The sequence below is a fragment of the Selaginella moellendorffii genome, unplaced genomic scaffold, assembly GCF_000143415.4.
Source record: "Selaginella moellendorffii unplaced genomic scaffold, v1.0 SELMOscaffold_11, whole genome shotgun sequence".
NCBI lineage: Eukaryota > Viridiplantae > Streptophyta > Lycopodiopsida > Selaginellales > Selaginellaceae > Selaginella > Selaginella moellendorffii.
This window is the reverse complement of record NW_003314272.1, coordinates 1783795-1811357: the sequence shown is the minus strand read 5'-3', so window position 1 is coordinate 1811357 and position 27563 is coordinate 1783795. Positions and strand designations below refer to the sequence as shown.

The following is a 27563-nucleotide window of genomic DNA, read 5'->3' as shown; positions in this document are numbered from 1 at the left end:
ACACTCAAGAGCCCCTAATTTCTGGCAGACCAAGTCACCCAAGAGCCCTAATTTCTATTTTAGGGCTCTTTATAGATTTAGGGCTATGAAGCGAGCAGGCGCTCCCGACGATGCCGCCGCTGCTGCTGCCAAGCGCGGCCGCCAAGAGACGGAGGTGAGGAGGGACTGCCCCTACCTTGACACAGTGAATCGCCAGGTAAGAGAAAGACTAGGGAGCTAGAATGCGTCGCGTTTCTTGGGAGGCCTGAGAGGATAAATCTTTACTCGCAGGTTCTGGACTTTGATTTCGAGAAGTTTTGCTCGGTTTCTCTCTCGAATCTCAATGTCTACGCCTGCCTGGTGTGTGGGAAGTACTTCCAAGGCCGGGGAAGGAAGTCTCATGCGTACACGCATAGCCTGGAAGCCGGCCATCATGTGTTTATCAACTTGCACAGTGAGAAGGTCTACTGCCTTCCCGATGGCTACGAGGTGGATGATCCATCGCTGGACGACATTCGCCATGTCTTAAATCCCAGGTAAAATTTTTCTCCTCTCTTTCTCTCATGAGTTTTCGTTTTCCTCGCTTTGGCGATGCTAATGTTATCCTTTTTAAAGGTTTACGGGCGCTCAAGTTTCGCAGCTCGATAAAAGCAAGCAGTGGGCGAGAGCTCTCGATGGCTCCGACTATCTACCTGGAATGGTGAGTGTCACTCGAGATGGAGTTTTAGTTTGGTTTACTGACACAGGGTTTCTGAAGCTTGTGTGTGGTGCTGTAGGTGGGGCTTAACAATATCAAGGAGACGGACTTTGTCAACGTCATAATACAGTCGCTCATGCGGGTGACTCCGCTCCGGGACTTTTTCCTGATACCAGAGAACTACAGGCATTCCAGTTCTCCTCTTGTCCATCGCTTTGGGGAGCTCACGAGGAAGATATGGCATGCCAGGAACTTCAAAGGACAGGTGTGATTTTCTTGTTCTCTTTCGTGACAAGGCTGCTGGTTCGTCTGCAGGTCAGTCCCCACGAGTTTCTTCAGGCGATCATGTCTGCCAGCAAGAAGAAGTTCCGTATAGGTGTGCAGTCTGATCCCGTGGAATTCTTCTCCTGGCTTCTGAATACGCTGCACAGCGAACTGGGTGGTACAACACTGCGCAACAGTAGCATCATCTACCAATGTTTCCAGGTGAGTGTTTTAAACAAGTGTGTCCGTCTTATGACTGGTGAAACAGGGCGAGCTAGAAGTGTTGAAGGAATTGCAGTCCGACCCGAATAACCGAGAGATTAGCAGGCTGCCATTTCTGATGCTTGGACTCGATCTACCCCCACCTCCACTTTTTAAAGATGTCATGGAGAAAAACATCATCCCACAGGTATATGAACATGTCAATCTCTCCTGATTGCTGACGCACATTCTTGTAGGTTCCACTTTTCAACATCTTGAAAAAGTTTGATGGTGAAACGCCGACTGAGGTGGTGAGGCCACAGCCAGCACGAATGCGTTATCGTGTAACGAGGTTGCCGAGGTATTTGATCTTACACATGAGGCGCTTCAAGAAGAATAACTTCTTTATTGAAAAGAATCCAACACTGGGTAAATTCTTGCTATCAATTCTTTGTAAGGCGTTTTCTCATTGTATATTTTGCAGTGAACTTCCCGGTGAAAAATCTGGAGCTGAAAGACTACATCCCACTGGGTTCCGCTGATGGCAGCAAGAAAGCCCGCTCAAAGTACGATCTCATTGCCAACACCGTCCACGATGGCAAGCCCAGGGAAGGCTCTTACCGCGTGTTTGTGCAGAGGAAATCGGAAGAAGTATGGTGAGTATTCTTGTTCTCCTTTCTCTTTCAGATTTAAAGGTCTGTTCGTCTTGCAGGTACGAGATGCAAGACCTTCACGTGACAGAAACTCTGCCGCAGATGGTTGCGCTCTCTGAGGCGTATATGCAGATCTACGAACAGCAGCAATAACCAAGCCGATCTTGGTACGTGCTCAAGATTTAACTTTGGTTTTTTTTTTATTCTTTCTTTACGTCTCCCGGTTTGATTCAACGCTCTTCGCTTTCACAGTGCATAGTAATTCCCGGTACGTGCTTGCTTCCGTTTTCTACAATAGCTTCAAATTCCTGGGCCTCATGAATGAAATCAGTTTTGCTGCTGCTATAGTGGACTGGACATGACTGAGAGTTCCCTCTTGACGTTTAGTACCTTAATGCTCATATACCTTGATATCGCAATCGCTGGCCCGCTGGAGGCAATGGTAGTGATCAGCAAGGACGAGTGTCAAAATCGAATAGAATTACCACCATCGCTTTCCACGCGTTTAAGAGCACCAAGTTACAAAACCCTGTGTTTGCAGAAGAAGTAACTGTGTGTGTTTGCGTTGCACCTAAGGTGAAAAGGAAGAACCTTACTGATGCTCACATACACCATACACACACAAGGTTTTTCTCGTCTGGCTTTAAATTTTTCTCCTTTTTCCTGACTGTCCTCAGCGAGCAGCGGCAAGCGGCCTGCCCGAGAAATCTCTACAGGCAGCAGCGAGAACGAAGACGAAGACGAAGAAGAAGAAGAAAAAGAAGAAGAGAAGTAAGAAACACTGTAAAGGGGCGTCTACAACCTAGAGACGGAAAAAGACCGATTGCAAGCCAGAGGATCTCCTCTTTCTCCGACTCTTGCGAAGAAGCGAAATAAAATTACTAAATGGACCAGCAGAGGTTTCAGGAGCGTACTCACAGTGGTAAGAAGATGCAATGCAGCAGTAGCACGGCCTGGAAGATAGTGACAAGCCGAGCAGCAACGAGGCCTCTCCTCTGGAAAGAAATAAAAAAATAATAATATTTGAGCAAAGCTAAAACAAAACATACCTCCATCAAAATGCCACCTTGAGAGCGAGAGGAAGCATTCGCCTTGTTGCGACGCACGCAGCCATTGTCTTCCCTCCATTTCTCCGCAATTCTTTATCCCTTCCACCGCCGCTTCTTCCTCTTCTTCCTCTTCTTCTTCTTCTTCTTCTTCTTCTTCCTCTTCTGCTTCCAGTAAAAGTGACTCCAGTGATTCTTTTGCTTGTCTCCTCGCTGATGTTGGCCGTGCATCATCATCATTTCGATCCTGCCGCTGGCCGCTGCTCGTTTGAAATGGGTCCTCCCACCTCTCTTTCGCCAGTGATCTCATCCTTGTCCAGGAAAGAGTAATGTGCAAGCTTGTTTGTCTCTACATGTCTGGCTCTTGCTGCCGCTGCTGCTGTGTCCGAAGCTATCAGTCTTTCTGTCGAAGCTTCTCCCTCGGTCTCGTAGCTCGAGCAAAGTTAGCCTTTCGAGAAAATCGCCAGGCCTCTCTAGCTTGTAGATCTCGCTTCCAGTCAATTCTTCAGCCTCCAGTAGGTGTGTAGAAGTTTTCGTGTCGGCCATGTCATGCCGGAGAGGATTGTCACTCGTTCTACTCCTGTTCTTGATCCATCTCGCGTCGGCTTTGGAAACCGGAGCGATCAACGCCACCGGAACAGCTCACAGGAGGAGGCTGTCCCGGAGACAGGTGCTGGAGCTCCGGAAGAAGCTCAACAACATCAACAAGCCTGCGGTGCACACCATCCGGGTAACCAAACTCCTCCTCCAGATCTTTGTAGCAGCGTCTTAGAGTTGTTCTTTCCCCAGAGTCCAGACGGGGACATAATAGACTGCGTTCTCATCAGCAACCAACCGGCATTCGATCACCCGCTGCTCAAAGATCACAAACTCCAGGTGTGTTGTGCTGACTTGCGAGCATAACTGGGCTTAGAATCGCTGTCTCTTGTCCGATGTGTAGAGCAAACCAGACTTCTGGCCAGACCAGGAGGATGGAGCAGCTTCAACCGAATCCAGCCCAGGCGACGACAAAGTCTCGTACCAATTGTGGCACCAAAGCGGAGAGTGCCCCGAAGGAACCGTCCCCATCCGAAGAACAACTATAGATGACATACTCCGCGTCGGTGGTTCTGTCAGCCGCTACGGTCGCAAAGCAAGGCCACCCCCCAATCCTAGAAGAATAAGACCACCCGAGCCTGCTCAAGGCAGCCATGAGGTAAGCATCTCCGCATCTTTCTTGCTGGAGTCTCAAAAGTTTCTCTTTTTCGCAGCATGCTATCGCGTTCATCAACGGAGGCCAGTATTACGGTGCTCAAGCGTCCCTCAACGTATGGAAACCAGCCATCCAAGTCCCGAACGAGTTCAGCCTCTCCCAAATGTGGTTGCTTGCTGGTTCCTTCTATGGCGATCTCAACAGCATCGAAGCCGGCTGGCAAGTAAGGACCCTTTCTCGGACTTCACTTCGAGAGTTTACTGACTGGCTCGAGTGTCTTTCAGGTGAGTCCACTGCTTTACGGCGACAGCAACCCCCGGTTGTTCACATACTGGACGGTGAGTTTGAAATCTCCAGTTTGTTTCCGTGCTCAATATACTGTGATCGTTTCCAGAGCGATGCATATCGAACCACTGGCTGCTACAACCTGCTGTGCTCAGGCTTCATACAACTCGGGAGGAGTATTGCCATTGGTGCTACAATATCCCCCTTGTCACTGCTCAATGGTGCTCAATACGACATCCGGATCCTCATCTGGAAGGTAAAACCCATCAGTTTGAATCAAATGCAAAAGAAAGAACTCGAGCTTGTTTCACTCTCTCCCAGGATCCCAGAACCAAAAACTGGTGGATGAGATTCGGACCAGGTATTTTACTAGGATACTGGCCAGCGGAGCTCTTCACTCATCTCGGCGATCATGCGTCCATGATCGAGTGGGGAGGGGAGATAGTTAATACAGCACCTCGAGGCCACCACACGGCTACTCAGATGGGAAGCGGACACTTTCCGTCACAGGGATTCGGGCAGGCTAGCTATTTCAGGAATCTGGGATATGTAGACGGCACAAACAAACTGAAAACGCAGGTTATGCTCCAGACTCTAGCAGAACATCCCAATTGCTACGATATCCTTAGAGCAACTAGCGGGGACTGGGGGAACTACTTCTACTACGGAGGACCCGGTCAGAATCCTCGTTGTCAACAGTAAATACGCTCGACTGGCACTCACAGATACAATGACTTTGGCATACACTGCTGGATGCTAACAACTGGAAAGTTCTTACCTTAGACAAACCATTTTTTAAGAGCCCGCTGGGAAGTGACTGCGCAAAAGAGTGATTATCAGTTCTTAAAACGCAGAGGGGAAGAATCCCGTACCTTGTAAACGCGGCAGCCGTAAAGAAGAGGATAAGTTTAAGCTTGTTTGGTGTTTCCAGGGGAGGCGATGATGATCCAAGTTGAAGCAGCAGAAGAAGAAGTATGATAAGTTCACGGCATCAAGGTCAACCGGATGCAATTAAATCGGCTGCCAAACTCGAAGTCGTTGATTGATCGCCATCGATGAGAAGACAGCCGGACTCCACACAAGGCATGATGAAGAGAGAAAGAACGTTGTTCGTTCCCAGTTTTCCCTCCTTGTCTCATCTGTAAGGTTACGTGATCGCAAAGGTATTAGTAGCCAGCTATGGTTGTCATGCATCTATGGAACACAACGAAGAACAAAAACTAAAAACTAAAGCGCTCCAAAAAAGTATGATGCTAATCTTCCTCCACCATGGAGGAAAGGAAGAACTAAAAAGCTTTCTTCCTAAACTAGCTCCAAAGTTCTCGACATTCTTCCTCCACTATAGAGGACAGGATGAAGCAAAGAAAAGTTCTAAAAGCTTTCATCTAAAACTAGCGATGCATTGGGCAACGAAAACAATCCAGCGTGATCTAAAGAAACCGAGAAAAAAAAATTGAGCACTAACCTTTGAAAGCACTCTTGCGCGACTTGTGATGATGATGCGAGCGAGCATGTGATTGCGATCTCCGAGCAAGCCGTTCCCCTCTTTTTGCTGTGCTTTCGTTCTAAACTAAAACGCGTGCTTCAAAAGAAGGAAACAAAAGCCTGGCATGGCAGTACCTTGCGAATCGAAAACCATAAAAAAATCCAACAAGGAATGCGTTCGATCGCGATCGCCCTGGCAAGAGCCCTAAAATTCAAAAATTTATGGAGCTTCAAGAACCCTAAAATTCTAAATGTTATGGATGGAGCCACCGTCGCTTATTGGGCGGATCTCATTCGCAATGCCAACGATGCCGCGCAGCTCAAGCGCCTCCACTCCAAGGTCCTCTCCAGCGCCCACTCCAGCGTCTACCTCTCGAATCTCCTCATCCAGATGTATGGCAAGGCCGGGGATTTGGCGCAGGCGCGAGAGGTGTTTGATCGCGAGGCGGGCAAGAATGTCTTCTCCTGGAACATGATGCTGGGCGCGTACGCGAGCAATGGCGAGCTGGAGGAGGCCAGCGCCATCTTCACCGCGATGCCCCAGCGCGATCGCGTCTCCTGGAACGCCATGATCGCCGCTTACGCCCGGGACGGGCATCTGGCAAAATCACGGGAGATCTTCGAGAAAATGCCGCACAAGGATCTTGTTTCCTGGAACTCGATGGTCGCGGCGTATGCCAAGGATGGATTGGCAGAGGAGGCGCGAGAGATCTTCGAGAGAATCCCCCATCGCGATGCTGTGTCTTGGAATTCGATGCTTGCTGCCTATGCCCGGAGTGGGGATTTGATCAAGGCCAGAGAGTTGTTTTCCCAGATGCCTACCAAGAACATCGTCGCGTGGAACTCGCTCTTGGGCGCTTACATGGAGGCCGGGGATGTCGCAGAGGCCGAGAGGCTCTTCCACAGCATGGAAAGCCGCGACGAGATCACAGTCACGACCATGATCCGTGGATTCGCCAGGCACGGCCTCGCCCACAAATCCATCCAAGCCTTCGAATCTATCCAGAGCCCGAGCACGGCGATCTGGAGCGCGGTGATCCAGGCGCTGATCTCAACCGGGGAGACCGCCGTCGCGAAGAACTTGCTCGAGCGAATGCCAGAGAAGAAAATCCATCTCTTCAGTTCGCTGATCGCAGGACTCTCGAGCTCCGGGGATGTGGAAGAGGCCAAGAGAGTGTTCGATCGAGCGCCACAGCTCAACGTAGCGGTGTGGAACTCGATCGTGGCGGCGTATGCCCAGAACGGGCATATCGCGGGGGCCGAGCTCGTCTTTGGTAGCATGGCCGAGCACGATCGCATTTCTTGCAACACGATCATCGCCGCGCTTGGAATCACTGCTGCCATCGAGCGCGCGCTCCAGATCTTTGATCTTATGGAAGAGCACGACATCGTCTCGTGGGCATCTCTCCTCGCAGCGTATGCCCGGAGCGGGCAGCTTGAAGAGGCGAGATCTCTCCTCGAGAGAATGCCCGAGAGGAACCTGGTAGCCTGGAACTCACTGCTCGCGGCAGAGACCTCTCTCGATCGCGTCAAGCTCTTGTTTGATTCCCTCCCGGAGTGGAGCGCAGTGTCGTGGACGATCCTCCTCGCGGCCTACGCCCGGAGTGGCCGGACAGAGGAGGCGCTGTGGGCATTCGACCAGGGAATGCCCGAGCACGATGCGATCGCATGGGCGGTGCTAGCGCACGAGATCGCTGGCCACGGCCACACCAGCGAGGCGCTCGCCATCTTTGATCGAATGCCCCGCAAGGAGCTGGTGTCGTGGGCGCCAGTGATCGAGGCCTGTGCACGAAACGGTGATCTTCACCGATCCTGGGAGCTCTTCCTAGGCGTGCCGGAGGGATCCAAGGACCTGCTGGTGTGGACGTCGATGATCACGGCGTGCGCCGAGAGTGGCGAGCTCGACCTCGCTGTGGAGCTCGCGGCAAGAGCCCCGGAGCGCGACGCGGTGGCGTGGACGGCGCTCATCGCCGGGTTTGTGCGGCGGGGCCGCATCGATCGAGCAAGAGTCCTCTTCTCGCGGCTGCCCGAGAGCGGTGACACGGTCGCGTGGAACGTCCTCGTCCATGGCTACGCGCTCGCGGGGAGAGGGAAGAGGATGCGATCGCTGGAGCTCCTCCGCGAGATGGATCTCGAGGGAGGGAGTCCCAGCGCCGCGACGTTCACGGGGGTTCTCACTGCTTGCAGCCACGATGGGCTGCTGGATCATAGCCGCAAGTGTTTCCTCTCCATCGCCGGGGATTCCCGGGGCTTCCAGCCGACGATGGAACACTACTGCTGCATGATCGACGTGCTGGGGCGATCGAGGCAGCGCGGCCGGGCCAAGGAGCTCTCCAAGAACATGCCCTTCTGGCCCGACGAGGTGGCACTGACCGCGCTGGGCGTTAGGGCTTAACTGTCCGCTTCAGCTGAAGCGACGGTTGTGCCAGCGGGCTGCTGCCGCGTGGCTTCTTTTCGCTTTTGGATTCACGAAGGGAGCATGAAGTAAGTGTTTCTCCTCGATTTGGATTGAGCTCTCTTTTTATCAGCTTTGGGAGTGGCGATGCGATTCTTTGGGACGGTCCAATCCGTGGAACCACTGCTGGCGATGCGCTCTTCCGGTTCTACAACGGCTTCGCTTCCCGCAAGCAACCCGGGCAGGATCTAGACAGCCGGCTCGATGTTCTTCGGCGCTTCGTCATGGCTGGAGGTACGATCGATTAAGTTTCTTGCAAAATGATGGAGTTCTTTGTTCATCAGAAAGACCCGCAACAGTTCCAAACCGAAGGTTGCCGCGCTACAGGCGAAGAATCGACACAGACAATCTAGCAGTTTTCCCGATAGACGGCGGGCGGAGGAAGGCATCATTTATCCTTGAGAAGATCAAGGAAGATCTCGCGGATGCGGGGCTTCCGGTACCTCCAGCAAGTATATAACTTGAAGGTTTGTATTCGTCCCAAAGTTCGATGTTATCATTGTCTAGGGGCGGTCATGGACTCGAAAGAGAAGCAACGCCTTCAAACCATCTTTGAATGGAGTGGCTTTGATGGGGTGAGTTCATTCTCTCGGTCGTATAAGATTTATCCTTTCTTTCGCTGATGGGTTGCAGAAAATGGAAGATCTTGCTCCTAAAATCGCTCCCGTTCCTCGGGTTGTGAAAGGTTCCAAAGAGGAGAAAGAACATCTCATGAACACAAGTAAATCTTCCTCAAGAATCGTTTTTTCCACAGACCTTAAACTTGCTTCCCTGCAGTTGCTAGAGAAATAGGCGAGCGAGAGACGTTCCTGAAAGAGATGGAAAAGTTTGGGAGTGACAGGAAATACCGGGGACAAATCCGCTGGGAAATACAAGACGTAAGCTTCTCGCTTCTCTTCTTAAGACTACTGACAAAATCAAAATCGCATTTTTGGCTTTCAGAGGTTAAATCAGATGAAGCAACTGGATCGTCTCATCGCCGAAGACGACGCTAATCTTCTCGCCAACAAAGTCATCCAAAGAGAAAGTCGCAACACCAAGAAAGCCATCCAATGGCGACGCTAAAAAAACCAAAAAGAGGACCAGCGCAAAATTTTCCAAAAACGTGAGAGTCGCACTCTTGGACTAAAACATCTTCACGATTACCTGCGTGAAAGCGAAGAACCTGTGATCCCACTCTGGGATCCAACTTTAAACCTTTACAATTCTCCACAAGAAAAGCTCCAAAATGCTTGGAGCTGGAGCGGTAGCACACCGTTGCATCAGGCCACCCTGCTCCACAAATCATATCGTCATCGTCTTCACCTAGAAGATCTCCGGCCTATCGGAGACGCGATCGAGTTTGCCTTCCATACATCCGGGCCAGCGGGAGATACCCATCCCTGAATCGCGTGTTATAGTTGAGCTCTGGCTTGAGGCTTACGGAGAAAAAAAGACCCTCAAAAGAGGTTTGAAACCTACGTAGCGGATATAAGGGACAAGAAGACAATCCTTTTTGGTGCGGCAACCCTCATTGGATTTTTCCAGGATGAGCGCCGAAGGTAAGTGTAGCTGGGATGTGTTCGTTGTCTGATTTGCGTGTGCTTCGCTTTGAACAGTGTTGCAATCGCTTCAATCCTGGTGGCAGGATTATGTCTGGAGTTTGAAGCTCGAGGACATTGCAGCGGGCAAGGTTATCAAGATGTTCGATGCAAGGCTGACGGTCCTCCGAGGAGCAGACAAGAGGCTTTCCGGCCTGTACGTAAGGAGGACGTACGGCCCTTTATTTGAGGCGATCACTTCCAGGGCTACAGAGGCTAATGGCGATTGGATTTGCCATCTAAACGGCAACTCTGGCGTGGGCAAGTCAGCATTCCTTTGGTACTTCATCATCAGAGCCGCTATATTGTTAAGAGATTCCGAGCTGCGCATTCTCTACGAGTCTGCCGGCTTCATATGGGAGTTCAGAGGCAATACGGTCCATGTGGCAAAGCGCGACGAAGTCTCTCTGGGCACATTTATCAATGCCCCCTGGCATCTGATAAATCAAAAAGTCCCCACAGATGGTGCTCTCGGACGTGTTCTATTAGTTGCGGCTTCGCCAGCAGCGGAAAATGTCAAAGCTGCCAAGGCCGACCGGAAGAAGACTGTTATGTACATGTACCCGTGGGAGGAAGACGAGTACACAGCCTTGGTGGGGTTGTGGAGGGTTCATTACCAGAACGTCGAAGCTGAGATGAAAACTATCCAGGCTAGCCTGCGCAAGCTTGAGGAGTGGGCGAAGGTGACGTATCAGTTTGGGGAGTCCATGGTGGAATATTCAACGAGCTGTGCAGATTTAGCGGCAGTTCCCATTTTGAACGAACGCGTACAGAGAATGCTGCGGGAAGATGTCAAGGAGCAGGGACGGCCAGCAAGAGAGTTAGCTTTTCAACTCCAGGTGCTCATCGAAACGCTCGAGAAACAGGTGCAGGCCGGCTTCCAGCGTGTGGAAGCTGCTCCAGAGTACTACAAATGGTTCGGAGGCGTCGTGAGAAAGCTCTGGTCTGGTGACACCCCGAGTTTGAACCAAGGAGGATTCTTGAAGAAAGTCCAGAAATCGTTAAACAACACCAACCTCCTACGCCTCTTGGGAAGCACGCGAGGCAAATCCCGAGGGGAGGATATATCCTGGCGGCTCCTACATTTTAAACCGGCCAAGAGCTCTTCGTTCCAAGATTACTACCTCGACTTTTGCAGTGTAAAAGTCCAGGCTCAATTCACTCTGGCTCTTACGAGCATGAAACCGAAAGACCTGGAGCTCTTCATGTGGACTGCGTTACCTGAAGACGGGGTGCTTCAAGGCTTGGTTTTCCAGGAGCTTTCCACTGCTTACGTACTGCGTGGAGCTACGCTGGTTATGGTGAGTTACTGTTCGTTTCTTACATGTACTAATCCTTGTTGCTGATATGTCGATGACAAGCACCGTAAATGTCGTGAAGATCCTTCAAACCGAAAAAGTGGATTTCATGCGATGTTTGGCAGCCTTTGGAATTGATACCGCTGTTGCGATACTACGAAGGAGATCTGAAAGCTGCTCTACTGGAGGCTGGTAAGTTACTGCAGAGCGGAGTTACCATTGGTTGGCTAATTGCGAATGATGGCAGGTGCCGATGCTATCCACTATGTGTGGAGGCCAGTGATCCAGAATAATGGGGCTGTGGACTACACTATTCTTCCTAGGACGCTGGCACAACCAACTTTAGCAGCATGCCATCCAGTAGCGGCAGAAGCTCTTCAAACACATATCAGTGCTCTTCGTGCATGGAACGATATCTACGGCGGGACCAGTAAGCCCGAGGAGTTTGTACTCTGCTTCTTCCTGGCGAAATCGAACTATGACGAATTCGGCTTCCAGAGCTACCGCGACAAGTCCCGTAGGGTAACAAAACAAGCTGTGAAAGGTTCGTTGCATACGCTTTTGTAGCTGCTCATACTTATAGGAACAAACGATGCAGGTATTCGCCAGTGCAAAGTGTTGCTGCGGTACACTGTTCCCGCTCCATGTGCAAAGGAGATGGTGATTCCCAAGGGTGTCGAGATTGTGGATGACATCGAGCAGTGCAAGTTTGACGGTGAAGTGTGCGAAACTAACTTTTTTGATCCAGGGGAGGACCTCCGACGAGACGAGGAGGTGAGTATGAACAAGAAGCGGAAGTTTGCCTTCTGCTGTTTGAAGTAGAAAGTTTGTGTCTCTTCAAGAATGCATAGGGACTTTCTCTGCCTTTCTCATATGACAAAAGTTCGGTCCAGATATTCTCAGAGCAACGGATTTTAGAGTAAAAATTATGAACTAAGCTTTCTCATTGAGTACCACTCAATGAGAAATTAACATTCTCTTAAAATTTTAATATACTATTAGCTGGCGCTGTGATCTAAGGTATCTCTTGTTCTGTTCTGTTCTACTGTCAGTACTGCAATTTCTTGACTAGTTCGATTAGCCATAGCTCTATAGCTTGCGGTACCTCCTGCGAGTATGCAACTTGTTTTCAAAGTTTGATAAGTATTTGTTTGTGTCATGTCATGGACTCGCAACGCCTTCAAACCATCTTTGGATGGAGTGGCTTTGATGGGGTAAGTCTATTCTCTTGGTCACCCACGATTTATCTCTCCTAAATGGAAGATCTTGCCCCTAAAATCGCTCCTTGTGAAAAGGTAACATCTTTTGACCACATGTAAATCTTCTTCTAGAATCGTTCTTTCTTCCGAGCGAGAAACGTTCCTGAAAGAGATGGGAAAGACAGGAAAATCCGCTGGGACGTAAGCTTTTCTTTTCTCTTCACAAGACTGCTTACGGAATCAAAACTCATATTTTCGGCTTTCAGAGGTTAAATCAGATCGTCTCATCGCCGAAGACGACGCTAATCTTCTCACCAACAAAGTCATCCAAAGACACGAAAGTCGCAACTCCGACGCCAAAGGACCCAAAAAAGAAGTATTTGTGTTGTGGTCCAGAGCAAACATTTCCCAAAGATGTGAGAGTCGCGCTCTTGGACTAAAACCTCTTCACGCGCTTCTCGAGCAAGCGAAGAACCTGTGATCCCACTCCGACACTTCCGGAAGAACTTTAAACCTTTACAATTCTTCCTATTCCTTCTTATTTATCCACAAGAAAAGCTCCAAAATGCTTGGAGCTGGAGCAGTAGCATCAGGCCACCTTGCTCCACACAAATCACATCGTCATCGTCATCATCTAGAAGATCTCCACCCAAAGAAGATCGAAGAAACGCAAAAAAATCGATCGCGCCTCCGCTACTTACACCAATGCCGCAGCCGCCTCCTGGATCAAAGGCTTGGTCGCCACCAGCAGCTCCGAGGCCCGGTGCTCGTGCTCCCGCGACGACGAGCTCCCCTTGCCATCGCCAATCTCCTTGACAAACTGGACGAACCTCCTCCAGTTCTCCGGATGAAACAGCCGCTCGTTCATCCGCAAAAATGTGAAGCAACACATCGGCTCGTACGCCCGCTCCATACTCTCCTCGCCCTCCACCTCGAGCCGCGACTTCATCACGATCTGGTGATAGGCGCCCTCGTCGTAACGCGGCAGCGCGTTCTCTCCGGCCAGAGGAACACCCGCGGACTTGGCCGCCGCCACCACCTGCTTGAGCAGCCCCTCGGGACTACACTGCGCGGCCGCCGGCTGCTCCACGTCTCGCATCTCGAAGCACGTAAAGTTGAAAGTCACGCCGTGCCTTCCAAACATCCGGGCCAGTGGGAGATAGCCATCCCTGAATCGCGTGTTGTAGTAGCCGGCCGTGAGCTCTGGCGCGTGCGAGCGAGTGCCATAGTGCCAGTGGATCCCTGCGACTTTGGCAGACAGCCGGACGGGGCTGCCTCGGAAGATGCCCTCGGCAGCCGTGAGCACCGACTCCCCGTGTTCTATCAGCTTGCCAGAGTACCACTCGAGGAAGAACCTGCCGTAGTCCGTGTTCCAGCCCCCGTCCCGCTTGAAGAAGATGCTGTCCTCGGGCCACTGGTTGTAGTGGCCGGCGTCCGAGGGAGCGCACCCCCAGTCGGGCTTGCCGATTGATTCGGCGCTGGCTTTCAGGCTTGCAAGCATGTACTGCACGAAAAAATCCAACACTCAGAAAACAAGAAACAAACAAAAGAAGTTGGAAACTTACGTTGTCATGGCACTGAAATTCCCCTACCCCGGGAAATTTCCAAATCCCATCTCTCTCCGGATACCCAGGATATCTCAGCTCCCCGGCAGGGCCCATCCCGACTTGGATTTCCTGCGGAAGTAGCAAAAGGAAGAGTTCGTCAATCACACAATCCACCTCTGTACTTATCATCATCCCAGGCTAGATAGCTTACCACGATCACGTCTCCCAACATATCACTGAACGACTCCTTGAAGCTCCTCATAAAGTCCGAGTAAGCTTGCACCGGTGTTCTTCCTTTGAGCACCGGAAGGTGGTCGCATCCCAGAGAAAGGTACTCGAAGTTGCGATTACCGTAGCGGTCCGTGTAGACCATGTCCGGATTATTCTTTGCCTCCTCGACGACCCACCACGGCAAAGGGATGCTGCAGCACGCAAGACTTGACTTAGAAATCACCCAAGCAAAAAGTGGATCAAGCAGAAACATGGAAAGCAATCCAAAACAGAGCACGATGGAAAGGAAGAATGAACTTACAAGGCAGAGTCTCCAACATTTCCTCCGCATTGGTGGAAGGACATGACCGCCTGGACCTTGAGCCCGTGCTTCTTGGCCATCTCCAGGAGCTCCCGGTACCCAGACCAGTTGTAGTTGCAAGGCCCATCCTTCTCCACGATCCCCCACCACACATCCACCATCACACCCTCCACGCCCGCGCTCTTGAGCGCCTGGAAGCTCGCATTCATCGCTCTCGCGCGATTCACCTGGTTGTTCCCACTGTTGATGCTATCCAGAGGGAGCATCACGTACACCGGGACGCCACTCCTCTTACCCTTGCTCGTCGGGGTCTCTTGCGCGCTGTGCTCCTTCTCCACGGGTGGAGCGATTTTGGACGGGAATCCACTGGGGGAGGGGCTGGAAATCCCGTGCTGGAGCTCAAACGGCCGCTCCTCGAAGAAATCCGGCGCTAGAGCTGGGCCATGCGATGCTACCTGGGACGGGAAGCAAGAGATTGGCGAGGAGGAGCGATGCTGCTGGGGCTGCTGCTTCCACCATTCCTCCGCCGGGGGCGACGCCATATGGCAGATTATCGAGCGCCTGGCTAGGGTAGAGCACGATACCCTGGTCGTGGAGAAATCCGGATTCCAGACGCTGGCGCTCGTCGATGGCTCGGATTCCGGGAAGAGAGCCCTGCCGCGGCCAACGATTGAGCTGCTACTCATCAAGCCGGATGCTGCAGACGACATAGCCGCTCAATCAAGCCAAGCTTTCGATCACAGAGAGGCGCTAGCTAGAAATTTCTTACGAGATGGCGCGAGGAGCAGTGGCGCGCGGGCTGGAGGCTTGATCGAAGAAGAAATCACGAGAGGAAGAGAGAGAGAGAGAGAAAAATGGAGAGAATGCTTTCCCTCTTTCGCACCGCCGCTTGGCAAACACGATCCTTTTCTAGATGCGCGGCCACGAAAGCAACTAGAAAAAGCGTAAAAGATGGTGGAAAGAAGAGCAGCGTCCGACGCACGGCTCGGAAGGATTCCACGCGCATATTCGCGGCCTCCCGTAAAGAAACGCGAAAGAAGATAGCACGTTGGATAGTTTCAAACGGCAAAAGCGCGTATGTTTGCCCCCCCGCAAACTTGTTTTTCGAATTGTCCGGCAACAAGAAGATAAGGCGCCAAAGCATATTCCACGCACATTCCGGCGCTCCACGTCGAATGCCACATGGAAAGCGTGATGTGCCGAAATATCTATCCGGCCTCATATCCAATCGACACGTGTTGGACCCAGCAATGGGAACAGTTGTCGCGATTTTGGCCAGGAAAACAGCCGTACAAAAAACACGTGGCGGCATCCGGTGCCTCCAGTAACCTGGTGCCAGATACACGCCGTGCAACTGGGATCAGCGGACGTGTCACCGCGTGTCGCCTGAGGCCAATAATACTCTACATATTTATATTTAGGGTTTCAGGAAAAAGATGGTGGGCATCGACGAGATAATAGACAAGGAACGCTCATGCTGGACGAGAAAATGGACAATCAAAAGCATGGGTCTAGAGGAAGAATATGTAAACAGTTCCAAGGAGCCAAGGGAGTTTTTAAAGTGCTACCTCTCCAAAATCAGAGAGTATAGGTATGTTAGGATGATGTTTTAGAGGTATTTCGATGTTGTGTGCCCATGCAAGCAGTGGCGTTGCTCCCAGCGGCGATGCAAACCAAAAGAGAGGGGAGATCATCGCGGTTGTGTCAAGCATTTCGCGGGATTCTCACCTGGATCTTCTGGATCAAGCATTGGATGTTGTGGCAGGGCCATATGTGTGTTTCGGGTTGCTTCTGTGGTGTAGCTACTACCTCTACCTCTACAGGTGGGAGCGGCTCGCAAATGGGAGCGTGGTGAAGCTTTGCAGCGACAGCTTCTATCTGTGCAGCAATGTGGTTCCTGCAATCTGCAGCATGTTCAGGCGGACCCGAAACCCCCGCGTCAGGTTCATACATTTTGACGAGGTGGAGCTCCCCATGCACAAGAGGCGCAAGTTGAAGCCTGTAGATGGTGAGGTCGTGAGGGAGTCGGATCATGACAAAGTCGTGTGGGATGATCAGTCGAAGCATTGCGATGCTGGCTTCGTGTGGGATGATCTGTGGAAGCATTCGGAGGATGACTTCGTGTGGGATGATCAGTCGAAGCATTCGGATGATCAGTCCAAGATGGTGTCCTGCAATTCGTTACCTTGGTATGAACCATAAAGTGAAAGATATAGTTCTGCTGTAAGCTCGATCACGTGTCAACAGAGCTTGCTTTGTTTCCTGGCAGTGAGATCTTCATGGACTCTTCTGAAGATTTTCTCTCTTTCACCAACGGGTTCAACACAACCAAAACCAAATGTCCCGCAGCAATCCTGTCCGGAAACAAAGGTGGCTGACAGCAGGATACAGCCATCAAGGAAACAACCAAGTGGCCATGCTTGCGACGTCGCGATCACACAAGCTTGTTCCATTCCTGCAAAGCACGCAGAAGAAACAACATTGTCAGGAACGTAGAAAACAATCGACTTTGCACCACTCGGACACTTCAGAGTTTGGATTCATGGGGCCATAAGTTCTCTGCTATCTATCAGCTCCAAAGTGCCCCCTAAAGATCATATTTCTTCTTCAGTTCTAGAGCTGGAAATAGAGTAAGAACTTTTCCAACGAGTACGTAACAGTTGAAAGCCATTTTCCGCGAGCCGTTTCGTAGTGTTGTTCTCTCTCTTCATCTTCTCTTCGGTTGGTTCCAAGGAATAGATTTCCATTCTCTCTTCATCCTGGCGGAAATGGCGAGGGAATGAGAACTGAGAATGAGAGTGTCCCCACCGTTGCACCTCTGTGCTGGATCATGGAGTAAATCGTCATACTCCCTGTCCAATTTTGTCACTTTGCTTCCGGATTTCTCCAAGCCTCTGGCTCGTCCTCTTGCTTGGCCGTGAGTCTCTGAACGAATTTGTAATGGCTGGCTGGACTGCGTTTCGGTGCTTTGGAAAGTCGCAGCCACTCACTCTGTTCCACTGTCATCTTTCTGGCAGCCTTTGACACGCGATAAAACTTGCCTGGAGCATTCCTTCATACGGCCGAGCAGGACGAACGGTCCGAAGTCGAGATGAGGTGAGTACTACTACCTTCATCAAAGTGCAAGCCATCTCAAATCAAAGCAAGAAAACTTTGGAGAGCTCAGGTTGAAGCAGGAAGCTGGAACGATGCATCTCGAGGCGGCAGGAGGAGGAGAGACACCAAGGAGATCGGAGCTCCAGACGCTCCACTCGCTTATGTCCATCGACAACCAGCTCAGTATCGGGCACTTCAAGCAAGTCCCGCTCCGCGAGAAAGGGACCGGCCTCGAGTTTGAGGACATCACCTACACGGTGGTCAAGAAGCAAAAGAGCAAAGAAGGTGGCGGAAGGATTACCCGGCAAGTCGATTTGCTCCAGCACATAACCGGCTACGCTCCAAAAGGCCATATCACTGCGGTGATGGGGCCGAGCGGCGCTGGAAAGTCGACGTTCCTGGATGCTCTGGCTGGCAGGATTGCGAGTGGAAGCCTCCAGGGAATCGTAACGCTCGACGGGAAACGAGTGAGCCCGTCACTCATCAAGCGCTGGTCCGCCTACGTGATGCAAGACGACCAGCTCTTCCCGATGCTCACCGTCTGGGAGACTCTTCGCTTCGCGGCCGATATGAGGCTCCCGGAGTCCATGTCCAAAGAGGAGAAGGACGATCGAGTGGAGAAACTTATCGTCCAGCTTGGTCTCACAGTGAGTGGAAGTTGTCCTTCGTCGTCTTGTTCTTCCTCTCAGAGCTGAACCGTTTTATCTCCCAGAGTGCTCGCAACACTTTCATCGGAGACGAGGCTCACCGCGGCGTTTCCGGTGGCGAGAGGAGACGGGTTTCTATCGGAGTCGACATCGTCCACGGACCAAACCTGCTCTTCCTCGACGAGCCAACCTCCGGCTTGGACTCCACCAGCGCTTACAGCGTCATCGAGAGGGTCCACGACATCGCCAAAGCTGGAAGCAGCGTTGTCCTTACGATCCACCAGCCTTCTTCCAGGATCCAGCACCTTCTCCACCATCTTATAATTCTTGCCAGGTACTAAAGTACTTCACTTTTCTTTGCGTTAATTGCAAGGCTTGGCGCACCAGGGGAAAGCTGATATACCAAGGAACGCCTCAGGGGCTGAACGGACACGTCGGAGGCCTGGGGAGGCAGGTTCCCAAAGGCGAGAACCCGATCGAGTACCTGCTGGATATAATCCAAGAGTTCGACCATGCTACCACTGGAGTGGACCCGCTGGTAGAGTACTATCTCACAGGGATCCGGCCGGACGTTCTCGACAACGGCCTCACTCCAAAAATCCACCTTGCCAGCACCGGGGTGACTCCACAGCAGCAGCATGGCACCTGGAAGCCGATCAAGAGCCCGTTCCAGATCAACAGTAGCATTTGTAGCACCCCTGCTATCCACAGGCACGACCCAGAAGCTCCTGAGGTACCTATGACTCCGTCCCAGTACTTTGAAGAAGACGAGGACGACTTCGACCACTCGCTGGTGAAGCAGTCGTTCACGTCGACTGTGGCCGCGAGTCCCTGGATTGGTGTCGGAACTGCTGCTTCCTTCTACAAAGGCATGATAGAAACTGCTTTTACTCCAAAGCATATTGGCCTCCGGACTCCATCGAAACCGGGACCGGGACCCGGGCGGACTCCTATGTGGCCATCTTTTGAAACAAGCCGGTTCGCTAGAACTCCACGGCCTGGTCCAGCGTATACAGCTGCTACTGTTCCTGGTAAACGATCCGTCCCCGAGATCATTCCTACTACTCCGACTCCAGATCGGAAGCTCTACCATGAAGAAGACTTCGATACGGACACCAACAGGAGCACTCTGCTGGACATACCCGGCCGCAAGTTTTCAAACTCCTGGTCCAACGAAGTTCTCATTCTCATGGGCCGTAACTTTCGGCTCATCAAGAGAACACCGGAGCTCTTTCTTTCGAGGCAGATCGTCCTGACTGTGATGGGAGTGATGATGGCCACCATGTTCCTCAACCCCGGCGACAGCTTGCAAGGCGTGACAAAACTCATGTCCTTCTTCATCTTCACCGTCTGCCTCTTCTTCTTCTCGTCCAACGACGCCGTTCCAGCTTTCATCATGGAGAGGTTCATCTTCATCAGAGAGACGGCACACAACGCGTACCGCTGCTCGTCGTACGTCATTGCCGGAGTTATAACGTATCTGCCTTTCCTTGCATTCCAGGCCCTGTCGTATACGCTGATAACTTGGTGGGCCTTGGACCTCAAAGGTGGCTTCCGAGGCTTCTACTACTTCTGGCTCATCCTCTACGCCTCCCTCATCTCGACTAACTCGCTGGTCGTCTTCGTCAGTGCCCTGGTTCCAAACTATATCCTCGGCTACTCCGCTGTTATTGCCTTCACCGCCATCTTCTTCCTCACCTGCGGCTACTTTGTGAAGCGAAGCTTGATCCCCTGGGGTTGGATATGGATGCACTACATATCCGTCATCAAGTATCCATACGAGGGCCTCCTCCACAACCAGTTCGAGACCGCTGCTTGCTATAACAGCATCAATGGTACCTGTTATCTGCCAAACCAGGAAGTTCTCAAGGGGTTAGACATCAACAAGCCCAGGAACAAGTGGGATTGCCTGGCCATGCTTCTCGTCTGGGCGGTCTTCTACAGGTTTCTCTTCTACCTGGTGCTTAGATTTGCTTCCAAGAACCAGCGAACGTAGATAACAAGCGAAAACAGAGATAGACTTACTTGAAATGATTTATTTGTTGGCACTAATTCATTATTCTTCTTCAACGTCACCGGGCGTGAACTTTAGCGAGACACTGTTGACACAGTGACGCTCGTCTGTCGGTGTTCTATACCCCTCGCCTTTGAAAACGTGTCCCAGGTGACCGCCACACGCCGCACAGGTTATCTCGACGCGCCGACCGTCGGCATCAGCCTGTATTTGCCACACACAAAAACAAAAAACGTCAAAAGCAAAAAAAAAAACAATCGAGTTGAAAGTTCCACAGAGGAGAAGAGCACCAAATAAAAAACCGAGAGAACACTAGCAGAAAGCCACGACAAGAAGAATAAATGGAAGAAATTCTCGCTGTGCTTACATTTCGATTGATCGCACCTGGCAGGCCCTGGAAGAAGGCAGGCCAGCCGCACCCGGAATCAAACTTGGTATCCGACTTGTAGAGCGGTGTCCCACAGCCGGCGCATTCGTAGACACCCCCCTCAAAGTGCTTGTTGTAGATTCCCGTGCCAGCAAACCTAGTATGCGGTGTTGGAAAAAGACGATCCAGTTACGATCGCGTGCTTGGATAGAGGCAGACAAAATGCCCTGGCAACAAAGCACAGCGAGCAGAAAAAAAAAAGGAAAAAAACCAAAAGAAATTCCACAAGGCTGTGGCAAGCAAGTGCTTGACCAGAGCTCATCTCCACACAGCCACACAATCCATCTCCAGCCATAGCAGCACTAGCTACAGTCCCTCGCAGCAAGCAGCGAGCAAAATCCCAGGCAATCCAGGCGGTAAAATCCAAACTCACTCTGTGCCCTTGCGCCGTAGCACGCGGAATTGCTCCGGGCTGAGGATCGCGCGCCATTCCTCCTCGCTCTTGTTGCCGCCTCCCCGCGCCATAGCCCGCACGAAAATATTTTGCCCCTGTTCTAGGGCAAATACACAACTTTAGGGCTTCTCGCTATACCGCAAAAGCCCTAAAAGGGGGGAGCCGAAGTTCTACGTAGCTAGTCTCTAGAAGAGCAATGGATCGAGCGTGGGACCAAATTGCCCGCGATCAACCCAACAGCTTGCAGGCAGTCCAATTCCCAGTGCCTTTCGTGTAAAAAGGGAAATTTTATTTGCAGTATTGTTCCCTGCTTTAAGTACCCGCACTCAGGCACGTCGAAATTATTTGCTTGCTCTCGAAAAATTCCTTCCTTATTCAGTCTATTTTCCTTTTGGCTGTTTTTCTACTGGCCTTTTTCTTCTGGCTGTTTTTTTTTTTTTTTTTGGCTACCCCTTCCGTCCGTCGCTCGTCACTTCCACCCCCTATAAATTCTCCGCTTCCTCCGCTGAGAGATAACATTGCGTTTCGCTTTGCTTCCTCTCGCGCTTGGCCTTCCGAGTTCCAGCATCATCCTCTTCCTCTTTTTCATTCGATCCTTTTGCGCCGTTTGCTTCTCTCCTCCCGTTTCGACAATGTCTTCGTGCGATGTTTGCAACCGTTGCGGATGCGGCTGCACGACCTGCGAGTAAGTTTCTCTCTTCAGTTCGTTTCCCTGCAATGCAAAAGCTTACTTTGCCCATCCTCCTCGTCGTGCTTTGTATCCATTCCACAGCTGCAAGCGGAGGAATCCAACTCTCGCGGCCTTCAACTTCGCTCCCGCCGCTCCAGAGGCAACTCCTGCCATGGTTTCACCGAGGTAAGCAACTGTACCACCTCTGCTGCATTGCATTACTTACCACTTAGCTCTCTGGATCTCGGCTTTTTGCAGTGGAGAGGAGGCCGTGCTGGTAGCAACACCAGGTGCCGAGTGCGAGACCTCCATCACCAATGCAGGGGACGCAACCACAGTGCCTCCAATGTGGGCCTGAAGCCATGGTCGCAAGTCCTTGTCCTGCAAGGAATCAGTCCTGAGTTAGATTGTGAGTTATCAACCATTACCGACAATATCAGGATACAATAAAGAATGGAGGAAGAATAGAGCCATTCTTCTTCTTACCTTAAATGAAAAAGAACTTAGAAAATAAAACTCTGAGCTTCGTTCGCTGCAAAACAACCAAGCTTTGTCATGAATAATGCGTCAAGTTGGCTTGCTCAGAGTCATGGAAGTTTTATATGTCGAATGCCAGCATTGGTCTAGCCTCTGGTAACATGATTCTCATCACAGCAACATTTAAAAGAGCAGGGAATAGACTCAAGCAATGTCTTGTCAGAAAAGCATTACCTCTCCTCTGCTCAAAACATGCTAACAGACTTGAAAGTTATAAAAGCAGCACACACAAACAGGAAACAAAAGATGGAAAAATCATTGTAATCACAGGGCAGGATGCCAAGCACGGCTGAAGTGGAAAGAGACGAATCACGAATCAAAACGGTAGTAGCGACCAGACCCGGAACACAAAATCGTGCTCGATCCATGCCAAAAAAGAGATTGCGAAAAAGAAATGAGAGGGGAGCGAACACCAGCAAAAATGCCACAGCTGTGAGACACCATGATTGAGTCCACAGACCGGCGGAGCGGTCTTCAGTCGACATGGAAAGCTGTGGCCGCTGTAGATGGGCCCAAGAGGAAAATCTGGAGTGATTCACAGACCCACCGCAGCGGCAGCAGTAGCAGCAAATCCAACACCTCGCGCGCCGTGAAGGCGTCCGGATTGCATGACTGGCATACCTCGCACGCCGTGGCCGCCGCCAGCCACACCAGATGTGCGCTGCATCCCATGCTTCGCCTTTAGGGGCGCCCTAACCCTAAACGCATCTCCCTTGCTGCCCTGCTTTAAAAGAGCATCGGGAGAATATTCGACAGATTTAAAATTTCGAAAACAAAGCTTATTCGCGGCAAAGCTCGTGGCGATCCCGAGGGGGCAAAGAATAGAAGAGAGCATCGCTCGCAAGCAAAGATGGGTTTGACACTGTTCGATCATTCAGTTGGTTTTCCTGCAGTTGCTCCGGATCTCGCCCTGGCTGCCGGTGAGCGGCTGCAAATTCCCCATGTTCACCATGGACACCGCGAAATTGTTGAAGAAGCTCGTCTGATCGGTGCTGAAGTTGCTGACAAGCGCCGCGGTGGTGCCGTTGAGGAGCTCGGCGTCCGAGTTGAGCAGGCCCTGGCCATTGAGCACATTGGCGTAGTACTGGTTGTCGAAAGTGTCCTGGGTGACGGGGTCGAAGTTGGCCACTACGCTGCCGTTGCCCCCGTTGGGACAGATCTGCTGGAGGGTCGCCAGGTACGCTGTGTTGATCCGGGGATCGGGCTGCCCGTTGGTGAAGTTGAAGAGCCTGTTGGAGAAAGTGGTGCAGCGAGCCCGGCCGAAGGTGTGCGCGCCGGACAAGACCACCATGTCCTGCGTCGAGAGCCCCACATTCTGGTACGCCGCAATGAGCTGAGCGTTCGTGGATGTTGGCGGCGGGATGTTGGCCTGCGCGAGGGAGAAGTTTGCTGTGGTGCTGTCTCGCCTTCCCAGCTGGACCGTCCAGGATGGTCCTCCGCTCTGGGAAAAAGAAAGAAGAGAAGGTGCGGGGGTTAAGAGTTTGTGATTTCGCGAAATGGATTCGGGTTAGAGTACTGACCAGGACTACTGCCGCCTTGGCTGCGATGGCGAGGATGTCGGCACAGGAGACGGTGTTGTTGCAGACGCTGTCAACCTGCGACTTCATCTGGTCGATGACATCGAAGCCTCGGAGCGAGGCGTTGTTTGGAGCTGCCGTTTTCTCTCCTGTGAAATTCGCAGTGTCGTCCAGGAGAACTGACGCGTCGCAGCCCTGCGGGAGGCAGAGGACGAGTCAGAAGGAGACAGAGGAATTCTGGAACAAAAGGAGAGAAATTAAATTCAATACTTACATTTACGAAGCAGTCGTGGAAATGCACCCGGAGAAGCGAGGCAGCAATTCGAACATCGCTCTGCATTGCCTGCTGGAGAGTATTTGTCACGACGGTCTCTACGGTGGGGCAAGACGAGTTGTAGAAAGAGGGACTGAGCTGAGCGACGGATCGCCGGAAAAGGATTGTAAGCAGCACCGTTGCAAGTACTTCGTAGCCAGCCATATTGGAACAGTCTTGAGCACTAAACTCAGCCGCACTGCTTCCCGGCTGCTCCCAAGGAGTAGAGAGTATATATACCAGACATTTTACGATGCGTCGATATGCTGTCAACTAGTGTCAACTGCGTCGAGAGCGCTGTCTGGAATGGTTTGACGACTTTAACATTCTTTTTTGCATCCTTTCCTGCTACAAGAGAGAAGAGAGTGAAGGTCAGTTCCTTGAATCGATGGGAAAACCAATCATTTACCCAAAAATGTGCTACCATGGAGCCGTAAAAAGAACCTGTACCAACCAATGATGCTGATGTTGCACCGAAGGGCAGTCTTCTCTTCCAAAACAATCAGGGACAGTCTCTTTTCTTTCTGACAGCCTCTACGACCATCCACCACCAGAGAAAGCTCAACATCTACGCCTCTGATAGGAAGACCCGGTCAGTACAGATAACACAAGCGTGATATATAGGGAGTATCTGGTAGAAAGTTTACGTGCCATATCCTGTAGCAGAACGTGCTGGCCATAGCCAAGGCATTGAATTAGTTGCTGAGGTAGCCTGTCGAGCGAGCATTGACTTCGTTGGCTTCGAAAGTGTTATTTTTCCTTCTTTCTAGCAGGCGCAAGAGAATAGAAACAATCTCCTTGCGCCTGTTACGTCCGAGCATGGCTCACATGAAGAACAGGAAACCATCGCTGGGATCGGGTTTTTGTACTATAGAGAAATGTCGGACCCCGATTATCAAGGAAGACGTCATTACGCTGAAAAATCCTGCCAACTCAACGAGTGTATCAGCCGCAGACACGCCTATATAAGAGCCCGCTTACCCCTCTAGTCTCTATGTACATCGACATTTGAACCGAACGCATAGCACTCGAAAATCTGAGCGGATGAAAGGTCAATTAGATACACGCCAACTCGAAGGGGCCCCGTTGAGTCGTGTCTGGTGGATGTTCATGTTCTCTGCAGTTTTGATAAACGTAAAATGGAGCCAGTCGTTGAACGGCGGGGCCAATACAATATTCTTCTTCTTCTTCTTGTCCTGGAGAAATCAAAATCAAACACGGGAATCACAACCAGAAAGGAAGAACAAGGAAGAAGATGCAGATGTTACCAGGCATCCCGGAGCGCCCGCATCGTTTGCTAACAGAAAAACAAACCTCGTTTCGAGTGAGAACAACAATGAAAAGCACAGAGAGCCAAGCGAAAAGACCTGTTCTACCCGTGAAGATGTCACAACTTTCATTCATTCCTGTCACAGGCTTGGTTGATACACTTTGCCCGAATCTTTTGAGAGTCAGTGCTGTGTCAAAAATTAAAGCCAAAACCTCCACCGCCGGGGAAGCCACCCTCGAATGTGAAAGTGAATCCACTTCCACTTCCACCTCCACCCCCGCCAAATGGATTAAATCCCGGACCCCCCATCTGCGGTTCCTCGTCCTCTCCCCGGTCATATCGCGTTCGTTTGTCTTCGTCCCCGAGAACCTATAGGAGGTGCTACGTACTTAGTAAGAAAAACGAAGAAAAAAGATTGCTTACTTCATATGCTGCAGCAATATCCTGAAACTTACGCTCGGCTTCCTCCTTGTTATCTACATTTTTGTCCGGATGCCATTGCAATGCCAACTTCTTGTACGCTCTTTTTATGTCAGAAGCACTGGCAGTCGTCTCTACACCCAAAATCTCGTACCAGTTTCTCCGCTTACTGAGTTTCAAGCCTTTTTCAGCTCTGTGAAGCCCTTCTCTGGCGCTTTGGCTCTGCAAAGATGAATTCAAGGTTCCGCTTAGTTTATTTCACCTTAAGTGGTACCTGAGATTTATGAAACGATGTTTTAAAATCTGACATTGCCCCTTCCCAGTCCTCTACTAGAATTTTGGCTTCCCCACTCTGCAATCGCGGACAGTCGGATAGAGCATCGCAACCAATAATTCACAAACAAACCTGAAGCAAAGCTTCCGCATGTTCGCCATCAATTTTCAATGCCGACGAACAGGCTGGCAGAGCCTCCTTACCACGACCGAGCTTAACAAGTGTTTTGCATAGTCCTAGATACAGAACAAAGTTCTGCGCCTCATGTTCGGGATCCAGTGATAAAGCCTCATTATATTGTTCAACTGCCTTGCGAAATTTCCCTTTTTCAAAAAGATCTTCGGCCTGAAATGAAACAGCAACAATGTAAACGAAGCAGAAGAAAAGGCATGCACTCACATTCTTTGTCTTCTTTAAAAGATTTTTCAGCTTGAAATACTCCTTCTTCAAGCTGCTGTGTTCGGGATCAAGGCGCAAACCCTTCTGATAATGTCTACAAGGCATAAACGTTAGTTCTTGCTCAACAACAAAACTAAAAGAACATACCTGGTGGCCACGTCGAAGTCCGAGAGATAGTAGTAAGCTTGCCCACGAAGAAGCAAAGCATCCAAGTCGTCTTCATTCTCCTTGAGTATAAATCCTGTCTCTCCCACAACACCTGCATAGTCTTTCTTTTTCAGGAGAATCCTTGCTCTTAAAAATCTCGCCTGCAAAGCAACAATACGCATTTACCAAAAATCTGCCATGACATCTATACCAACCTTTGAGCAATCAGGAGAAAGCGATAAAAGAACTTCTAAGTGTTCTTCCGCTTTTGTGAAATCGTTGTTTTCATAGCTACTCTCGACTTGCTTCAGCGCGTCTTTTGCTTGAGTTACCATAGAGAGCTCTTTCTTAGCACCCGCATGTCCTGGTTTCATACCCAGCGCCTTAGAAACAACGCTCTCAGCCTCATCCAACCTACATGTCGAGTCTTTGCACAAACTCTCGATAACTGACTGAAAATCTTACTCGCAAGTCTGACGAAGAACTTGGCTTCGTTGCAAATACCCATTCACGTAGCTTGGATCGATGTCCACCAGCTTATCGAGATCACGCAACGCGTCTTTGTACCGTTTTTGCTGAATGTATGCTGCCGCTCTCTTCGAATATCCGATCGACGCATCGGGATCAATCTCTATGAGAAGCACACACAAAACTTCAGTTGGACAAAGCCACGAAATTTCCGCTACCTATGAATGAAGTGTAGTGCCGTATAGCCGCAAAGTACTCTCGATTGGAGAACGACTCATCTCCAGATTTCAAGTAAGATCCTGAGAAGGAAGAAAAGAAATCACTGAAAGCGCGAGCTGGAGAAAAATCTTACCCGCATTGGAGGCAAAAACTCCCAGAAGATTGATTGCCGATACCAGCAGCACGATTGGCGCGAAGGAGATCATGAGCTGACGATGCCTGTCGCAAGCAATCCTCATCGCGCGGCGCCTTGAATCAACGCATATTTCTAGGCCAGAGCGGCCTTGCCCTAGAGATCAAAAATGACAATGAGGTTTCATGTTACTGGTCCACGTGTA

General features: G+C 50.9%; 9 protein-coding genes and 3 long non-coding RNA genes across 17 annotated transcripts; 5 read left to right on the top strand and 7 right to left on the bottom strand.

Annotated features, from left to right (window-relative positions):
• The first annotated feature begins 63 nt into the window (after positions 1-63).
• LOC9651217 (U4/U6.U5 tri-snRNP-associated protein 2) lies at positions 64-2292 on the top strand. 3 transcript variants are annotated; one of them, XM_024674041.1, is made up of 11 exons: positions 64-196; positions 271-515; positions 595-679; positions 756-941; positions 992-1162; positions 1209-1349; positions 1399-1570; positions 1626-1797; positions 1854-1961; positions 2047-2062; positions 2143-2292. In XM_024674041.1, exons 1-9 carry the CDS (start codon positions 86-88, stop codon positions 1945-1947), a joined length of 1377 nt encoding a protein of 458 aa, XP_024529809.1. In that variant the 5' UTR covers positions 64-85; the 3' UTR covers positions 1948-1961; positions 2047-2062; positions 2143-2292. The 3 variants fall into 3 exon arrangements, with proteins under 3 accessions (XP_024529809.1, XP_024529808.1, XP_002969088.1); XM_024674040.1 differs by having other exon boundaries at positions 2126-2292; XM_002969042.2 differs by having other exon boundaries at positions 2047-2292.
• A 125-nt stretch (positions 2293-2417) lies between these two features.
• Positions 2418-3165, bottom strand: LOC9658853. The gene is made up of 2 exons (XM_024674044.1): positions 2844-3165; positions 2418-2789 (listed from the first exon to the last, which is right to left on the bottom strand). Exons 1-2 carry the CDS (start codon positions 3148-3150, stop codon positions 2590-2592), a joined length of 507 nt encoding a protein of 168 aa, XP_024529812.1. The 5' UTR covers positions 3151-3165; the 3' UTR covers positions 2418-2589.
• On the top strand, positions 3005-5495 carry LOC9658852. The gene is made up of 7 exons (XM_024674042.1): positions 3005-3570; positions 3630-3716; positions 3781-4035; positions 4091-4255; positions 4317-4370; positions 4427-4573; positions 4639-5495. The coding sequence occupies exons 1-7, from the start codon at positions 3385-3387 to the stop codon at positions 5017-5019; spliced, it is 1275 nt and encodes a 424-aa protein (XP_024529810.1). The 5' UTR covers positions 3005-3384; the 3' UTR covers positions 5020-5495.
• LOC112346045 lies at positions 5042-5743 on the bottom strand. Its single transcript, XR_002992265.1, has 2 exons — positions 5190-5743; positions 5042-5134 (listed from the first exon to the last, which is right to left on the bottom strand). It is a non-coding gene; the product is annotated as an uncharacterized LOC112346045 (long non-coding RNA).
• Positions 5744-6050: 307 nt separating this feature from the next.
• LOC9658851 (pentatricopeptide repeat-containing protein At2g35030, mitochondrial) lies at positions 6051-9717 on the top strand. Of its 3 annotated transcripts, none has more exons than XM_024673986.1 (5): positions 6051-8286; positions 8331-8832; positions 8891-8978; positions 9035-9135; positions 9200-9717. In XM_024673986.1, exon 1 carries the CDS (start codon positions 6059-6061, stop codon positions 8195-8197), a length of 2139 nt encoding a protein of 712 aa, XP_024529754.1. In that variant the 5' UTR covers positions 6051-6058; the 3' UTR covers positions 8198-8286; positions 8331-8832; positions 8891-8978; positions 9035-9135; positions 9200-9717. The 3 variants fall into 3 exon arrangements, with proteins under 3 accessions (XP_024529754.1, XP_024529755.1, XP_024529753.1); XM_024673987.1 differs by having other exon boundaries at positions 6051-8491; positions 8542-8832; XM_024673985.1 differs by having other exon boundaries at positions 6051-8832.
• A 1475-nt stretch (positions 9718-11192) lies between these two features.
• Positions 11193-12007, top strand: LOC9651216. Its single transcript, XR_002992249.1, has 3 exons — positions 11193-11327; positions 11383-11679; positions 11734-12007. It is a non-coding gene; the product is annotated as an uncharacterized LOC9651216 (long non-coding RNA).
• An 830-nt stretch (positions 12008-12837) lies between these two features.
• On the bottom strand, positions 12838-15315 carry LOC9658850 (beta-amylase 1, chloroplastic). The gene is made up of 5 exons (XM_002968748.2): positions 15183-15315; positions 14414-15110; positions 14093-14303; positions 13900-14010; positions 12838-13838 (listed from the first exon to the last, which is right to left on the bottom strand). Exons 2-5 carry the CDS (start codon positions 15097-15099, stop codon positions 13032-13034), a joined length of 1815 nt encoding a protein of 604 aa, XP_002968794.2. The 5' UTR covers positions 15100-15110; positions 15183-15315; the 3' UTR covers positions 12838-13031.
• Positions 15316-16994: 1679 nt separating this feature from the next.
• LOC112345974 lies at positions 16995-17336 on the bottom strand. Its single transcript, XR_002992244.1, has 2 exons — positions 17230-17336; positions 16995-17172 (listed from the first exon to the last, which is right to left on the bottom strand). It is a non-coding gene; the product is annotated as an uncharacterized LOC112345974 (long non-coding RNA).
• LOC9651215 (ABC transporter G family member 17) lies at positions 17170-20169 on the top strand. Its single transcript, XM_024673851.1, has 3 exons — positions 17170-18156; positions 18222-18490; positions 18544-20169. The coding sequence occupies exons 1-3, from the start codon at positions 17602-17604 to the stop codon at positions 20150-20152; spliced, it is 2433 nt and encodes an 810-aa protein (XP_024529619.1). The 5' UTR covers positions 17170-17601; the 3' UTR covers positions 20153-20169.
• LOC9651214 (peptide methionine sulfoxide reductase B5) lies at positions 20154-21121 on the bottom strand. Its single transcript, XM_002968747.2, has 3 exons — positions 20971-21121; positions 20538-20694; positions 20154-20374 (listed from the first exon to the last, which is right to left on the bottom strand). Exons 1-3 carry the CDS (start codon positions 21060-21062, stop codon positions 20213-20215), a joined length of 411 nt encoding a protein of 136 aa, XP_002968793.1. The 5' UTR covers positions 21063-21121; the 3' UTR covers positions 20154-20212.
• Positions 21122-21302: 181 nt separating this feature from the next.
• On the bottom strand, positions 21303-24316 carry LOC9651213 (peroxidase A2). 2 transcript variants are annotated; one of them, XM_024673848.1, is made up of 6 exons: positions 23990-24316; positions 23719-23910; positions 22148-23639; positions 21888-22042; positions 21723-21828; positions 21303-21670 (listed from the first exon to the last, which is right to left on the bottom strand). In XM_024673848.1, the coding sequence occupies exons 1-3, from the start codon at positions 24191-24193 to the stop codon at positions 23073-23075; spliced, it is 963 nt and encodes a 320-aa protein (XP_024529616.1). In that variant the 5' UTR covers positions 24194-24316; the 3' UTR covers positions 21303-21670; positions 21723-21828; positions 21888-22042; positions 22148-23072. The 2 variants fall into 2 exon arrangements, with proteins under 2 accessions (XP_024529616.1, XP_024529618.1); XM_024673850.1 differs by having other exon boundaries at positions 21303-21661.
• Positions 24317-25401: 1085 nt separating this feature from the next.
• LOC9651212 (dnaJ protein P58IPK homolog B) lies at positions 25402-27538 on the bottom strand. The gene is made up of 10 exons (XM_002968745.2): positions 27359-27538; positions 27225-27305; positions 27004-27169; positions 26754-26952; positions 26539-26699; positions 26392-26485; positions 26125-26337; positions 25993-26070; positions 25722-25940; positions 25402-25667 (listed from the first exon to the last, which is right to left on the bottom strand). The coding sequence occupies exons 1-10, from the start codon at positions 27462-27464 to the stop codon at positions 25491-25493; spliced, it is 1494 nt and encodes a 497-aa protein (XP_002968791.2). The 5' UTR covers positions 27465-27538; the 3' UTR covers positions 25402-25490.
• Positions 27539-27563: the final 25 nt, after the last annotated feature.

What these genes read in the sequence shown, in the direction of transcription:
- LOC9651217 (XM_024674041.1), top strand. Translation starts at nt 86, where the DNA reads ATGAAGCGAGCAGGCGCTCCCGACGATGCCGCCGCTGCTGCTGCCAAG. An exon ending in CCAGGAACTTCAAAGGACAG is followed by an intron (nt 942 to 991) that starts GTGTGATTTTCT and finishes GTTCGTCTGCAG; the next exon opens with GTCAGTCCCCACGAGTTTCT. An exon ending in TCATCTACCAATGTTTCCAG is followed by an intron (nt 1,163 to 1,208) that starts GTGAGTGTTTTA and finishes CTGGTGAAACAG; the next exon opens with GGCGAGCTAGAAGTGTTGAA.
- LOC9658853 (XM_024674044.1), bottom strand. Translation starts at nt 3,150, where the DNA reads ATGAGATCACTGGCGAAAGAGAGGTGGGAGGACCCATTTCAAACGAGC. An exon ending in AAGGTGGCATTTTGATGGAG is followed by an intron (nt 2,790 to 2,843) that starts GTATGTTTTGTT and finishes ATTTCTTTCCAG; the next exon opens with AGGAGAGGCCTCGTTGCTGC.
- LOC9658852 (XM_024674042.1), top strand. Translation starts at nt 3,385, where the DNA reads ATGTCATGCCGGAGAGGATTGTCACTCGTTCTACTCCTGTTCTTGATC. An exon ending in GGTTGTTCACATACTGGACG is followed by an intron (nt 4,371 to 4,426) that starts GTGAGTTTGAAA and finishes GATCGTTTCCAG; the next exon opens with AGCGATGCATATCGAACCAC. An exon ending in TCCGGATCCTCATCTGGAAG is followed by an intron (nt 4,574 to 4,638) that starts GTAAAACCCATC and finishes ACTCTCTCCCAG; the next exon opens with GATCCCAGAACCAAAAACTG.
- LOC9658851 (XM_024673986.1), top strand. Translation starts at nt 6,059, where the DNA reads ATGGATGGAGCCACCGTCGCTTATTGGGCGGATCTCATTCGCAATGCC.
- LOC9658850 (XM_002968748.2), bottom strand. Translation starts at nt 15,099, where the DNA reads ATGAGTAGCAGCTCAATCGTTGGCCGCGGCAGGGCTCTCTTCCCGGAA. An exon ending in TGTTGGGAGACGTGATCGTG is followed by an intron (nt 14,011 to 14,092) that starts GTAAGCTATCTA and finishes CTACTTCCGCAG; the next exon opens with GAAATCCAAGTCGGGATGGG. An exon ending in AATTTCAGTGCCATGACAAC is followed by an intron (nt 13,839 to 13,899) that starts GTAAGTTTCCAA and finishes TTTTTCGTGCAG; the next exon opens with TACATGCTTGCAAGCCTGAA.
- LOC9651215 (XM_024673851.1), top strand. Translation starts at nt 17,602, where the DNA reads ATGCATCTCGAGGCGGCAGGAGGAGGAGAGACACCAAGGAGATCGGAG. An exon ending in TCGTCCAGCTTGGTCTCACA is followed by an intron (nt 18,157 to 18,221) that starts GTGAGTGGAAGT and finishes TTTATCTCCCAG; the next exon opens with AGTGCTCGCAACACTTTCAT. An exon ending in CATCTTATAATTCTTGCCAG is followed by an intron (nt 18,491 to 18,543) that starts GTACTAAAGTAC and finishes TTGGCGCACCAG; the next exon opens with GGGAAAGCTGATATACCAAG.
- LOC9651214 (XM_002968747.2), bottom strand. Translation starts at nt 21,062, where the DNA reads ATGGCGCGGGGAGGCGGCAACAAGAGCGAGGAGGAATGGCGCGCGATC. An exon ending in CTACGGCGCAAGGGCACAGA is followed by an intron (nt 20,695 to 20,970) that starts GTGAGTTTGGAT and finishes ACCGCATACTAG; the next exon opens with GTTTGCTGGCACGGGAATCT. An exon ending in CAGGTGCGATCAATCGAAAT is followed by an intron (nt 20,375 to 20,537) that starts GTAAGCACAGCG and finishes TGGCAAATACAG; the next exon opens with GCTGATGCCGACGGTCGGCG.
- LOC9651213 (XM_024673848.1), bottom strand. Translation starts at nt 24,193, where the DNA reads ATGGCTGGCTACGAAGTACTTGCAACGGTGCTGCTTACAATCCTTTTC. An exon ending in TCCACGACTGCTTCGTAAAT is followed by an intron (nt 23,911 to 23,989) that starts GTAAGTATTGAA and finishes TGCCTCCCGCAG; the next exon opens with GGCTGCGACGCGTCAGTTCT. An exon ending in CCAAGGCGGCAGTAGTCCTG is followed by an intron (nt 23,640 to 23,718) that starts GTCAGTACTCTA and finishes TCTTTTTCCCAG; the next exon opens with AGCGGAGGACCATCCTGGAC.
- LOC9651212 (XM_002968745.2), bottom strand. Translation starts at nt 27,464, where the DNA reads ATGAGGATTGCTTGCGACAGGCATCGTCAGCTCATGATCTCCTTCGCG. An exon ending in GTTCTTCGTCAGACTTGCGA is followed by an intron (nt 26,953 to 27,003) that starts GTAAGATTTTCA and finishes CTCGACATGTAG; the next exon opens with GTTGGATGAGGCTGAGAGCG. An exon ending in GACTTCGACGTGGCCACCAG is followed by an intron (nt 26,486 to 26,538) that starts GTATGTTCTTTT and finishes TATGCCTTGTAG; the next exon opens with ACATTATCAGAAGGGTTTGC.